Here is a 14,173-nt window from a genome sequence, read left to right on the forward strand (position 1 = left end):
TTTGGCGAGATTAAGACCAGCCTGGGCAACATAGGGAGAACCTGTCTCTTAAAAAAAAATTAAGTGGGGTGGCATGTCCCAGCTACTTGGTAGATTGAGGTAGAGGATTGCTTTAGCCCAGGAGTTTGAGATTATAGTGAGCTATGATCATGGCACTACACTTCAGCCTGGATGACAGAGCAAGACCCCATCTCTAACAATTAAAGGAAATTCAAAACTTTGGTCCTGAAAAAAAAAGCACTGCTAAGAGAATGAAAGCACAGGCCACAGACTGGGTGCAAATCCTTGCAAAACTCATATCTCATGAATGACTGGTATCCAAAATATACAAAGTACTCTCAAAACCCAACCATAAGAAAATAATCCAGCCAGGTTCCGAGGCTCATACCTGTAATCCTAGCACTGTAAGAGGATGAAGTAGGAGGATTCCTTGAGCTCAGGAGTTCAAGATCAGCCCCAGCAAAACGTGACCCTGTGTCTACTAAAAATAGAAAAATTAGCCAGGCATGGTGGCAAGTGCCTATAGTTCCAGCTACTCGGGAGGCTGAAGCAGGAAGGACAGCTTGAGCCTAGGAGTTTGAAGTTTCTATGAGCTAGCCTGAGGCAACAGAGTGAGACCATGTCTCAAAAAAGAAAGAAAGAAAAAGAACCCAGTTTTAAAATGGGCAAAAGATGTGAACAGACACCTCACCAAAGAAGATACACAGATGGCAAACAGGCATATGGAGAGATGCTCAACCTCGTGGCATCAGGGAATTGCAAATGAAAACAACAATGAAATATATTCACTGTCTATGGTGAACCCATCGTGCTCTGTAAACCTGTATCTTGCTCTTGTTCTGCAAACCTTTCTCTTCCTTAATAAACCTTGTTCCTTGTTGGGCGGCGCCTGTGGCTCAAAAGGGTAGGGCGCCAGTCCCGTGTGCCGGAGGTGGCAGGTTCAAGCCTAGCACTCCGTAAGGCCAAGGTGGGTGGATGGCCTGAGCTCACAGGTTTGAGACCAACCTGAGCCAGAGCAAGACTTCGTCTCTAAAAAATAGCCAGCATTGGCTCAGCATCTATAGCTCAGTGGTTAGGGCACTGGCCACATACACCAGGGCTGGCAGGTTCGAACCCGGGCCAGGCCTGCTAAACAACAACTACAACAAAAAAAATAGCCAGGCGTTGTGGCAGACACCTGAAGTCCCAGCTACTTGGGAGGCTGAAGCAAGAGAATCACTTAAGCCCAAAAGTGTGAGGTTACTGTTAGCTGTGACACCACAGCACTCTACCCAGGGCGATATAGTGAGACTCTGTATCAAAAAAATAAATAAATAGGGCAGCGTCTGTAGCTTAGTGAGTAGGGTGCTGGCCCCATATACCGAGGTGGCAGGTTCAAACCCGGCCCCGGCCAAACTGCCACAACAAAAAAAAATAGCCAAGCATTCTGGTGGGTGCATGTAGTCCTGGCTACTCAGGAGGCTGAGGCAAGAGAATCGCCTAAGCCCAAGAGCTGGAGGTTGCTGTGAGCTGTGACACTACGGCATTCTACCAAGGGTGACAAAGTGAAACTCTGTCTCAATAAATAAATAAATAATAATACAGTCAGGGGGTGGCGCCTATGGCTCAGTGAATAGGGCACTGGCCCCATATACCAAGGGTGGTGGGTTCAAACCCAGCCCCGGCCAAACTGCAACATAAAATAGCTGGGCGTTGTGGCGGGCGCTTGTAGTCCCAGCTCCTTGGGAGGCTGAGGCAAGAGGAATCGCCTAAGCCCAAAAGCTGGAGGTTGCTGTGAGCTGTGTGACGCCATAGCACTCTACTGAGGGCGATAAAGTGAGACTCTGTCTCTTAAAAAAAAAAAAAAAAAAATACAGTCAGCACTGTGGCAGGTGCCTGTGGTCCCAGCTACTTGGGAGGTTGAGGCAAAAGAATTGCTTAAGTCCAAGAGTATGAGGTTGCTGTGAGCTGTGATGTCACGGTACTCTACAAGGGTGACAAAGTGAGACTCTGTCTCAAGAAAATAAATAAAATAGCCAAAATCCAAAAATCAAATGCTGGTAAAAATGCAAAATGCAACAGGAACTCTCATTCATTGATGTTAGGAATGCAAAATGATCCAGCCAGTTTGTAAGACAGTCTGGAAGTTTCTAAATATACTATTACCAGTAATCTTAGCATTCTGGGAAGCAAAGGCACATAGATTGCTTCAGCTTAGGAGTCTGAGACCAGCTTGAGAGCGAGATGCCCATCTGTACTAAAAATAGAAAAACTAACTGGGCACAGTGGTACATGCCTATAGTCCCAGCTGCTTCACAGGCTGAGGCAAGAGGATTGTTCAAGCCCAACAGTTTGAGGTTGTTGTGAGGTATAACACCATGGCACTCTACCCAGGGTGACGGAGTGAGACTCTGTCTCAACAAAAACAAAAACAAAAATACTATTACCATATGATTTAACAATTGTGCCCTTTGATATTCACCCAAATGAGTTGAAAACTTACATCCACACAAAAACCTACATATGAATGTTGATGGCAGCTGTGTTCATAACTGCTAAAACTTAAAGCCACCACGATGTCCTTCAATAGATGAATGGATGAGTAAACCATGGTACTTCCACACAAGGGAACATTATTCAGCACTAAAAGGAAATGAACTATCAAGCCACAAAAAGACATGGAGGAACCTGAAATGCATACTTCTAAATGAAATAAAATCATCTCCAAGAGGGCAGGAATTCTAATTTGTTCACTTCTTTATCTTCAGCATTCAGAACAGTGTCTATCTAAAGAGGACCCTCAGGGTTGGCGCCCATAGCACAGTGGTTATGGCACCAGCCACATACACCGAGGCTGACAGGTTTGAAACCAACCCAGGCCAGCTAAACAACAATGACAACTGCAACAAAAAATAGCAGGGCGTCAGCTTGGGGCCTGTAGTTTAGCAGCTAGGGCACCAGCCACATACAACAGAGCTGGCAGGTTCGAATCCAGCCCCAGCCTGCCAAACAACAATGACAATTACAACCAAAAAACTAAATAGCCAGGGTGACGCCCGTAGCTCAGTGGGTAGGGCGCCAGCCCCATATACCCAGGGTGGCAGGTTCAAACCCAGCCCTGGCCAAACTGCAGCAAAAAATAGCTGGGCATTATGGCAGGCGCCTGTAGTCCCAGCTACTTGGGAGGCTGAGGCAAGAGAATCACCTAAGCCCAGGAGTTGGAGGTTGCTGTGAGCTGTGACGCCATAGTACTCTACTCAGGGCGACATAGTGAAACTCTCAAAAAAATAAAAAAAATAGGCATTGTAGCGGGCACCTGTAGTCCCAGCTACTTGGGAGTCTGAGGCAAGAGAATCACTTAAGCCCAAGAGTTTGAGCTGTGATGCCAGGGCACTCTACCAAGGGCGACATAATGTCTCTGTCTCAAAAATAATAATAATAATAAAATAAAAAATAAATAAAGTGGACCCTCAGACTGGATGCAGTGGCTCATGCCTGTAATCCCAGCACTTGGGAGACCAAGGCAGGTGGATTGCCTGAGTTCACAGATTCGAGACCAGCCTGAGCCAGAGTTGAGACCCCGTCTCTAAAAAATAGCCAGGCATTGTGGGGGGTGCCTTTAGTTCCAGCTACTCAGAAGGCTGAGGCAAGAGAATTGCTTGAACCCAAGAGTTGGATGTTGCTGTGATCTATGATGCCACAATATTCTACCAAGGACAACAAAGTGAGACTTTGTCTCAAAAAAAAATAAATAAATAAAGTGGACCCTCAATAAATATTAGGTGAATAAATAAATGTGCAAGCCAAAACCTTTTTTCTTTTTTGAGACAGAGTCTCAGTTTTGTTGCCCTGGGTAGAGTGCCCTGGCGTCATATTTCACAGCAACCTCAAAGTCTTGGGCTCAAGTGATCTCTTGCCTCCAAGGAGCTGGGACTACAGACTACAGGTGCCTGCCCCAAGGCCCAGCTATTTTTTTTTTTTTTTTTGAGGCAGAGTCTCACTTTGTCACCCTCCGTAGAGTGCTGTTGCATCACAGCTCACAGCAACCTCCAACTCTTTGGCTCAAGTGATTCTCTTGCCTCAGCCTACCAAGTAGCTGGGACTACAGGCACCCACAACGCCTGGCTATTTTTTTTTTTTTTTTGAGACAGAGTCTCACTTTGTTACCCTTGGTAGAGTGCTGTGGCATCACAGCTCACAGCAATCTCAAACTCCTGGGCTCAAGTGATTTTCTTGTCTCAGCCTCAGAAGTAACTGGCACCCACCACAATGTCCAGCTATTTTTAGAGATGAGGTCTCGCTTTGGCTCAGGCTGGTTTCAAACCTGTGAGCTCAGGCAATCCATCTGCCTGGGCCTCCCAGAGTGCTGGGATTATAGGCATGAGCCACTGCAGCCAGCCCTAATAAAACTTTATTAAATAATCTAGGCCATGCATAATGGCTCACTCCTGTAATCTTAGCACTCTGGGAGGCTGAGAAAGACAGATCCTTTGAGCTCAGGAGTTCGAGACCAGCCTGAGCATAAGCAAGACCCACACACACACTAAAAATAGAAAAACTAGCTAGGCCTTGTGGTAGGCACCCATAGTCCTAGCTGCTGGGGAGGCTGAGATAAAAGGATTGCTTAGGACCAGGAGTTTGAGGTTGCTGTGAACTATGATGCCACAGTACTCTACCCAGGGTGACAAAGTGAAACTGTCTCAAATAAATAAATAAATCCTAGCTACTCATCAATCCTCATTTTCTCCCATAGCATGAAACATCCTCAGAAATTTAGCTTCTGTCTCCTCTGGAGAGCATCAGCTCACTTCTGTGTCCTCAGCTCTAGAACCATGCCTAGCACATGGAAGATACTCCATCAGTCTTTGTAGCAAGCTACTGAGAGCCCACACTGGCAGAGCTTCGAGTATGGAAAGGGTGAGTGAAAAAGACTCAGGGGCGTGTGACCCTGTTGGGCCTGGGATCTTCCTTACCTAGCAGGGCCTCCACCAGCCTCCTCCTCACGGCTCTCCTTGAACTCCTGATGCTCCTTGCTCTCCCCCAACGGCAGTGGCTCCCGGTCCTTGCACTCTACGTGGGGCATGTCCACCTGCAAACACAGCCAGCACTTGAGAGGCTTAAGGATGGAGGGGAAGAAGCCGTCAGATCGCCCTCCTCCCGACCTTCAACCCTGGGCACTTGGATGTGCCGCTGGGGCAGTGCCACCGTGAAAGGGCCATGGGGTGAGAGGGCTCCCTGCCCCAGGGGAACACCTGGACACCAGATGGGGCACTCTGGAGGTGCCCAGGTGAGGTCAGGGCTCTGGGAGGAGCACCGGAGGGCCTGTACTCCTAACCGCTGTGTCAGCTGTAGTTCGTGAAAGGAGAAGCAGTAGAAGAAAAAGAAGAATAAAAGAAAACAGGTGCGGCGCGTGGGTGTCTGTGCCTCTCTCTATCGGGTTCCTGCTGTGCGCTCCACGTGCAAGTCTTTCCTTTGGGGCGAGATCGTCAGTGTGTCAGTCAGGGCCCGGTCGGTCAGTCAGGAAATGGGGGGTGGGCTTGGTGAGAGGAGGCCCCGATTATAGGAGACAAGTGGCTGGACTCGGGTACTCCGGGGAAACCGAGGATCTCAATGGTTCCCTGCCCATCTGCCCGCCGCCTGCGCGAAGGAAAAAAGAGCCGCTTACTCCCTGCTGCTCCATCCGGTCTTTTCCCGCCTTCACGCTCGGGATCTCTGCGCATGCGTCGGCCCCGCCCTCGACCCGGGTCTCCACGCACGTGCTGTCGTGCGCGCTCCTGGCCCCGCCCTCTTTGAGAACTTGCCCTGGAACCAGACTGGGCGGGCGGTTAAGCCGCGGTTTGGCGGTTCTGGTGCTGCGCGCGCAACCGAAAACGCCCGGGGAATAAGAGTGTGTGTGGGTCAGTGTGAGGCTCCAGGGTCTGGGGCGATCTTGAAGAATTTTGAATTTTGTACCCTTCTTGGCTGTCTCAGTTCATGCGCTCTGCCTTAGGAAATCCTTTCAACAAGAAATTCTGACCCTTGCTGCCCTCTGATTACAACCTATGGCTTCCTGTTGCCCTTACCATAAAAGTTTATGCAATTTACCATCTTGATTCAGTTACCTGCTGTCCAAATCTAGAAGCTTCTTGAACGCATTGTGGTTTCTGGCCCTTACAGGTTGGTCTTTTTTTTTTTTTTATAATTATACGTTATAAGGCAAAAAAATCTATGAAATGAGGAACTGACAATTTAGGAGAGATGGCAATTTAAAGTAAGCTGATCAAGGGTGACCTCCCTGAGGTGACATTTGTTCCAAGTCCTGAAGGTGGTGGGACAGGCAGTGGGGATGGTTTGTGAAGAGTGTTTTTAGGTAGACTAAATAGGGTACGAAGACTCTGAGCTGAAACCATACCTGACATGTCCAGAACGAAACAGCAAGAAGGTTTTAGGAGGATATCTTTCCTCTCTCCCTTTTTTAATTTTTTTTGAGACAGAGACTTTGTCACCCCCAGCTAGAGTGCCATGGCCTCAGCCTAACTCACAGCAACTTCAAACTACTGGGCTCAAGAGATCCTCCTGTCCCAGCCTCCCAAGTAGCTAGGATTACAGGTACATGCCACCATACACAGCAAGTTTTTCTTTTTCTTTTTTTATTGTTGGGGATAGTTTTTTCTATTTTTATTTATTTATTTATTTATTTTTAGAGACAGAGTCTCGCTTTATCGCCCTTGGTAGAGTAGCATGGCATCACAGCTCACAGCAACCTCCAACTCCTGGGCTTAAGCGATTCTCTTGCCTCAGCCTCCGGAGTAACTGGGACTACATGCACCCACCACAAAGCAGGGCTATTTTTTGTTTTGCAGTTTGGCTGGGGCCAGGTTCCAACGTGCCACCCTCAGTATATAGGGCCCAGCACTCTACCCACTGAGCCACAGGCGCCGCCCAGTTTTTTTTATTTTTAGAAGAGATGGGGGTCTTACTTTTCCTGAGCCTGGTCTGGAACTCCTGAGCTCAAACAGTCCACCTGCCTTGGCCTCCCCCACAGTGCTATGATTACAGGCATAAGCCACCATGCACAGCTGACTCCCCTCTCACTTCTTACTAACCCACCATAAAGTTTTGTCTGGTTTATTTTCCACATTGGCTCAAAGGTCTCTCCCTGAACAGGGGTGGTGGTATGTGTCTACACAGTCCATCCACTCTGGGGGCTGAGGTCCATTTGAGCCCAGGAGTTCCAGGCCACAGTGAGCTATGACTGAGCCACTCCAGCCTGAGCGACAAGGGGGAAACCCTGTTTCTTAAATTAAAAATAAATAAATAATGGCGACACCAGTGGCTCAATAGGTAGGGCACCAGCCCCATATACCGAGGGTGGTGGGTTCCAACCCAGTCCCAGCCAGCTAAAACAGCAGTGACAACTGCAACAAAAAAAATAGCCGGGCGTTGTGGCCGGCGCCTGTAGTCCCAGCTACTTGGGAGGCTGAGGCAAGAAAGAGTTGGAGGTGGCCGTGAGCTGTGATGCCACAGCACTCTACCAAGGTGACAAAGTGAGGCTGTGTCTCAAAAAAATAAAATAAAAATAAATAAATAAAAGTTTTAAAAAAGAAAGTCTCTCTCTCCTCCCTTGAAGATGGTAAACTGGTCCAGGTATGACTTTGGCCTTGTCAGTGGAGTATAGGGGGAAGAAACACAGGAACATGGAGCTATCCCCACCTCCTCCTGCCCCAAAACCACCAGCAGAGGCTGGATCTTCCAAAAGAAGATCTTCTCCCCTTTTGGAAGAAGGCCAGGTGCAGTGGCTCATGCCTGTAATCCTAGCACTCTGGGAGGCCAAGGCGGGTGGACTGCTTGAGCTCAGAGTTCAAGACCAGCCTGAGCAGAAGCGAGACCCCATCTCTACTAAAAATAGAAAAACCGAGGCAAGAGAATCGCTAGAGCCAGAGTTAGCGGTTGCTATGAGCTATGATGTCACAGCACTCTACCCAGGGTGACAGTTTGAGACTCTGTCTCAAAAAAGAAAAAGGGGGGAGAAGTAGGTACCCCTGAAGGTGCTCAGCCTCTATTCTAGTGTAATGAGGCAGGAGGAGCCCAAAGTTCAAACACCTCCCTTTGAGACCCTTATCAGCTCTGATCTGGGAAAAGTCTGAAGTGGGGAGGAGAATCAAATTCACTTTTTGTTGAGTTACACAGCCCTGGCCTCACACTATTCTGGTGCCCACTGCCTGTGTAATCTTGGATAAGTCACAGCCTTTCCTGGTTCAGGTTCTTCATCTATAAAATAGGGGTAAAATACAGAAGCATCTATAGAGTGAAATTCTAAAGTCAGTGTAATATTTGTATAGTCTACTTTAACCCTGATAGTGCTTAAAACAGCTTTCAGTGCTTCTCTGGGTGAGGATGTTGGATAGCATTTGGGGGCATATTTGGAAAATCCTGACTTTTTTTTTTTTTTTTTGAGACAGTCTCTCTCTGTCCTGAGTACTAGAGTACCATGGCCTCAGCCTAGCTCACAGCAACCTCAAACTCTTGGGTTCAAGTGACCACCCCCCACCTCAGCCTCCCAAGCAGCAGGGACTACAAGCAATCACCACCTTACCCAGGACATTTTTTCCATTAAAAAAATTTCAGATTGGGCGGCGCCTGTGGCTCAGTCGGTAAGGCGCCGGCCCCATATACCGAGGGTGGTGGGTTCAAACCGGGCCCCGGCCAAACTGCAACCAAAAAATAGCTGGGCGTTGTGGCGGGCGCCTGTAGTCCCAGCTACTTGGGAGGCTGAGGCAAGAGAATCGCTTAAGCCCAGGAGTTGGAGGTTGCTGTGAGCTGTGTGAGGCCACGGCACTCTACCGAGGGCCATAAAATGAGACTCTGTCTCTACAAAAAAAAAAAAAAATTCAGATTAGTATGAGGGTACAAACATCAAGTTACATAATTTACACATGAGAGGTAAAATTCAGAGCTGTATTTGTGTCTGTACCCAGGGAGTGTGCCACATATCCATGCATTTTACCCTTTGGATGGGAAAGTACTAAACCCTCTCCCCCACCTTCTTGAATTAATTGAGTTTTTCTCTCCTATGGGTCTGTGATTGTTGGTCTCCTAGTTTCAAATTGATATTAAGTACATGTCATGCTTATTTTTGCAATCTTGCAATATTTTACTTAGGAGAATGTTCTCCATATCCATCCAGATTGTTACAAAGGATGCAAAATTTCCATCTTATTTTAGGGATGAATAGTATTCCACTGTATACATGTACCAGTTTACTTATCCATTCATGTGTTGATCAGCACTTTACAATTGTGAACTGAGCAGATATGAACATTCTAGTGCAAATATCCCTGTGGTAAAATGTTTTTTGTTTTTGTTTGGGTAAATGCCTAGTAGCGGAATTGCAGGGTCAAATGCCAGGTCTACTTTTAGTTTTCTGAGGAATTGCCATACTTCTTTCCACAGAGGCTATACTAGTTTGCAGTACCACCAACAGTGCATGAGTGTTCCTACAGGTTTGTCCTTGTAGAGTAGTATCCCTTAATAATTATAGTAGCAGTAACAATAATCCCTTAAAATACTGATAACAATAATTGGCACAGGAAGAGCCAGACTGAGAGATAATATTTGCAAAATACTGTATATATCTAAGAACTCATGTATTATAAGGAGTTCAAGGCTGGTCTCAAATTCCTGGCCTGCAACTCTCTCTTTTTTTTTTTTTTTGTAGAGAGAGTCTCACTTTATCGCCCTCGGTAGAGTGCCGTGGTGTTACACAGCTCACAGCAACCTCCAACTCCTGGGCTTAGGCAATTCTCTTGCCTCAGTCTCCCGAGTAGCTGGGACTACAGGTGCCCGCCACAACACCCAGCAATTTTTTTGTTGCAGTTTGGCCGAGGCTGGGTTTGAACCCACCACCCTAAGTATATGGGGCCGGCGCCCTACCCACTGAGCCATAGGCGCTGCCTGAACTTTTGCAACTTTTTTTTTTTTTTTTTTGAGACAGAGCCTCAAGCTGTCACCTGGGTAGAGTGCTGTGGCATCACAGCTCACAGCAACCTCCAACTCCTGGGCTTAAAAATTCTACTGCCTCCGCCTCCCAAGTAGCTGGAACTACAGGCGCCTGCCACAACGCCCGGCTGTTTTTTGTTTGCAGCCGTCGGATTCGAACCAGCCAGGTCAGGTGTATGTGGCTGGTGCCTTAGCCGCTGAGCCACTCTTGCAACTTTTTTTTGTGTGTGTGAAAAAGATCTCCAGAACTTTATTTAACATAACTGAAATTCTGTACCTATTAAATAATTCTCTTTCGTCAATCCCTCTTCCCCTATCCCCTTGTAACCACTATGTTACTGTTTCTATGAATTTGACTTTGGACACCTCAGATAAGTGAAACTGTACAGTATCTGCCTTTTTTTTTTTACAATTTTTTTATTATTTTTTTTTTACTTTTTTTTTTTTCAATTGTTGGGGATTCATTGAGTATCTGCCTTTTTAAAAGACTTATTTTTTAGGGACAAGTCTTGTTCTGTAGCCAGGTCAGAGTGCAATGGTGTGATCACAGCTCACTGAAGCCTCAAACTCCTGGGCTCAAGTGATCTTCCTCTGTCAGCCTTCTGAATAGCTGGGACTACAAGTGTGTCACTGTGCCTGCCTAATCTTTTTACTTTTTGTAGATGGGCATTGGGCGCACAAGCGTGTCTCACTCTGTTGCTGAGGCTGGTCTCAAATTCCTGGCCTCAAGTACTCTTTCTGCTTCAGCTTCCCAAAGTTCTGGAATTATAGGATGAGCCACTACACCTGGCCCACTGTACTTGTCTTCAATTGCACTTAGCATACACATGTCCTCAAAGTTCATCTGTGTCCTAGTATGTGAAAGCATTTTCTTCTTTTATAAAGCCGAATAGTATTCCACTGTATGAATGCATCACATTTTGTTTATCCATTCTTCTGTCAATGGGCATTTGGGTTGCTTCCACCTCTTGGCTTTGTGAATAGTATTGCTATGAACATGGATGTGCAAATACCTCTTCAAGATCCTACTTCCAGTTTGGGGGGTGTAAGTGGGACTGTCATATCATAGTTCTATATTTAACTTTTTGAGAAACCAACATACTTTTTCCATAGTGATTACATCATTTTACAATCCCACCAGCAGCATGCAAGAGTTCCAATTTTGAAGTGTTGTGTTTTTATCTTGCATTTGACGACTAATGACGTTGAGTACTTGTTCACATTTCTTGTTCATTTAGATCTCCATTTTAATAGGTGTCTGTTCTGGTCTTTTGTCAATTTTCCTAATAGCTTGTCTGGATGAGTTCTTTTTTTTTTTTGTAGAGACAGAGTCTCACTGTACCGCCCTCGGGTAGAGGGCCATGACGTCACACGGCTCACAGCAACCTGTAACTCTTGGGCTTATGCGATTCTCCTGCCTCAGGCTCCCAAGCAGCTGGGACTACAGGCGCCCGCCACAACGCCCGGCTATTTTTTTGTTGCAGTTTGGCGGGGGATGGGTTTGAACCCGCCACCCTCGGCATATGGGGCCGGCGCCCTACTCACTGAACCACAGGCGCCGCCCTGGATGAGTTCTTTATACATTCTAGATATGAGCTCTTTATTGGTTATATTTGTTCCAAATATCTTCTCCTACTCTTTGATTTCCTGACTTGGGATCACCAGGCTTTCCATTGGCCGTGGGGGGAGGGCCCAGAAGGCTGGGTGGTCCTTAACTGCTGGCCAATCAGATAGTTTTCTCCTCCTTCCCTTCCCCCAAGGGAGTAGTTTAGAGAAAGCTTCCACTTCCATCTTCCCAGTGAATGTCTGGTCACAAACTGAAATCCCAGTCATCGCCATCTGCAACATCTCTCCCTCGTCCCTGCCGTTTTGCGGCTGCGCATATGAGCTCTTTATTCTCTCCTCCCCCGCCTTCTCTAGAAAGGTGTAGAGGCGACGGGACTCTCATTCTCCTCATCTCCAGTCTCTTCCCTCTCCCGTAATGGGGGCTGCTGCTGCGGCGGTAAGTGGTGCTGATTCTCCTTCTTTCGTTTCAGCATAGTGGCTGCGGCCCACTCTTGCAACTCTTAAGGCAAACAATCCAATTAGAAAATGGGCAAAATGTAGCCAGGCGTTGTGGCAGGCCCCTGTAGTCCCAGCTACTCGGGAGGCTGAGGCAAGAAAATCTCCTAAGCTCAAGAGCTGGAGATTGCTGTGAGCTGTGATGCCACGGCATTCTACGAGGGCGAAAAAGTGAGACTCTGTCTCCAAAAGAAAAGAAAATGGGCAAAATGGCTCATTGCCTGTAGCTCAATGGTTAGGGCGCTGGCCACATACACGGAGGCTGGCAGGTTTGAACCCTGCCCGGGCCAGCTAAACAATGACAACTGCAACAAAAAAATAGCTGGATGTTGTGGTGGGTGCCTGTAGGCCCAGCTGCTTGGGAGGCTGAGACATGAGAATGGCTTAAGCCCAAGAGTTTGAGGTTGCTGTGAGCTGTGATGGCATAGCACTCTACCAAAGGCGACATAGTGAGACTGTCTCAAAAGAAACAAGAAAGAAAATGGGCAAAAGATTTGAGTGGGCATATATGTGCAAAGGCCCTGCAGTGGGAGCAGCTCAATGCCAGGAGCACCCAAGGGGCCTTTTGTGGCAGAAGAGCAGTGGAGGTGTCTGAGGGTGAGTGACGTACAGTTGAGCAGGGTCTGCCCAAGGCCAAGATGAGGGTTTCAGATTTTGTTCCAGTTGACTGAAGACGCGGAACTTCTCTGGGACGCCTGTCACAGGAGTTGGAGGTTGCTGTGAGCTGTGATGCCACAGCACTCTACCGAGGGCAACATAGTAAAACTGTCTCAAAAAAAAAAAAAAAAACTTATAAAAAGTGCTGGTACTCAGGAGGTGCATATTTGTTGCATAAACATTTCTCTGTATTATTAACTTATGTAATTGAAAATGAGGGCGGCGCCTGTGGCTCAAGGAGTAGGGCGCCGGTCCCATATGCCGGAGGTGGCGGGTTCAAACCCAGCCCCGGCCAAAAATCACAAAAAAAAAAAAAAAATGAAAGTTTGACTAAGGGCCCAGGACCAGTGGAGTCCACTGCCTCAGCTGACAACTTAGTTGGGTGTCACAATGGCCTTATGATTATAAAACTGTTCACTCTCCCAAAAGAAGGCTGCCCCTGAAGATGTGGAATGAGTGCTATGAAGGCTGAGATTTGCTTTAAGACCTTTTCACAAAAACGTGTGTAGTGGTCTGAATGTCTGTGCCCCCCTAAAGTCCTGTGCCTGTAATCCTAGCACTCTGGGATGTTGAGGCCGGATTGTTTGAGCTCAGAAGTTCAAGACCAGCCTGAGCAAGAGTCAGACACCCATTTCTACTAAAAACAGCCTAGTGTCGTGGTGGGCACCTGTAGTCCCAGCTATTCCAGAGGGTAAGAGGATCGCTTGAGCCCAGGAGTCTGAGGTTGCTGTGAGTGAGCTATGACATAATGGTACTCAAACTGCAGGGTGTAAGAGTGAGATTCTGCCTGGTGCAGGAGCACACTGCTGTAATCCTAGCACTCTGGGAGGCCAGGATAGGAGGATCACTTGAGCTCAGGAGTTTAAGACCAGCCTGCACAATAGTGCAACTGGATGAGTGACACACCCATCTCTATTAAAGATAGAAAAACCAGCCTTGCCATGAGCTAGGCTGAGGCCACAGCATTCTATGCAGGGTGACAAAGTGAGACTCTCTCAAAAATAAATGAATAGGGAGGCGCCTGTGGCTCAGTGGGTAGGGCGCCAGCCCCATACACCAATGGTGGCGGATTTGAACCCGGCCCCAGCTAAACTGCAACAAAAAAACAGCTGGGCATTGATTGTGGTGGACGCCTGTTGTGCCAGCTACTTGGGAGGTTGAGGCAAGAGAATCGCCTAAGCTCAGGAGTTGGAGGTTGCTGTGAGCTGCGACGCCACAGTACTCTACCGAGGGTGATAAAGTGAAACTGTCTCAAAAAAACTTGAAAAAAATAAATAAATAAATAAATAAAAGTAAAATAAAATAAACCTAATCTTCAATTTTGTAGTATTAAGAAGTGGGGCCTTTGGGAGGCAAGGAGGAACCCTCATGAATGAGATTAATGCCTTTGTAAGAATCCTGAGGGGGCGTGTCTGCCCCTTTACACTTCTGCCATATGAAGATGCACCCAAGGCAATGTCTATAAGCAATGAAGCCTCATTGGATACTGAATCTGATG

General features: G+C 47.2%; 1 protein-coding gene across 3 annotated transcripts in view; it reads right to left on the reverse strand.

The window, feature by feature from the left end:
• Positions 1-5,667, reverse strand: part of SYCE2 (synaptonemal complex central element protein 2) — a 36,411-nt gene extending 30,744 nt beyond the window's left edge. For all 3 annotated transcript variants that reach the window (XM_053585079.1, XM_053585077.1, XM_053585076.1), the window contains exons 1-2: positions 5,645-5,667; positions 4,953-5,068 (exon numbers count right to left, since the gene is read on the reverse strand). In XM_053585079.1, coding sequence (XP_053441054.1) covers positions 4,953-5,068; positions 5,645-5,659 — 131 coding nt within the window. In that variant the 5' untranslated portion in view covers positions 5,660-5,667. The remainder of the gene's footprint in view (positions 1-4,952; positions 5,069-5,644) is intronic.
• Between the last annotated feature and the right edge of the window lie 8,506 nt (positions 5,668-14,173).

The sequence above is a fragment of the Nycticebus coucang genome, chromosome 3, assembly GCF_027406575.1.
Source record: "Nycticebus coucang isolate mNycCou1 chromosome 3, mNycCou1.pri, whole genome shotgun sequence".
Taxonomy (NCBI): domain Eukaryota; kingdom Metazoa; phylum Chordata; class Mammalia; order Primates; family Lorisidae; genus Nycticebus; species Nycticebus coucang.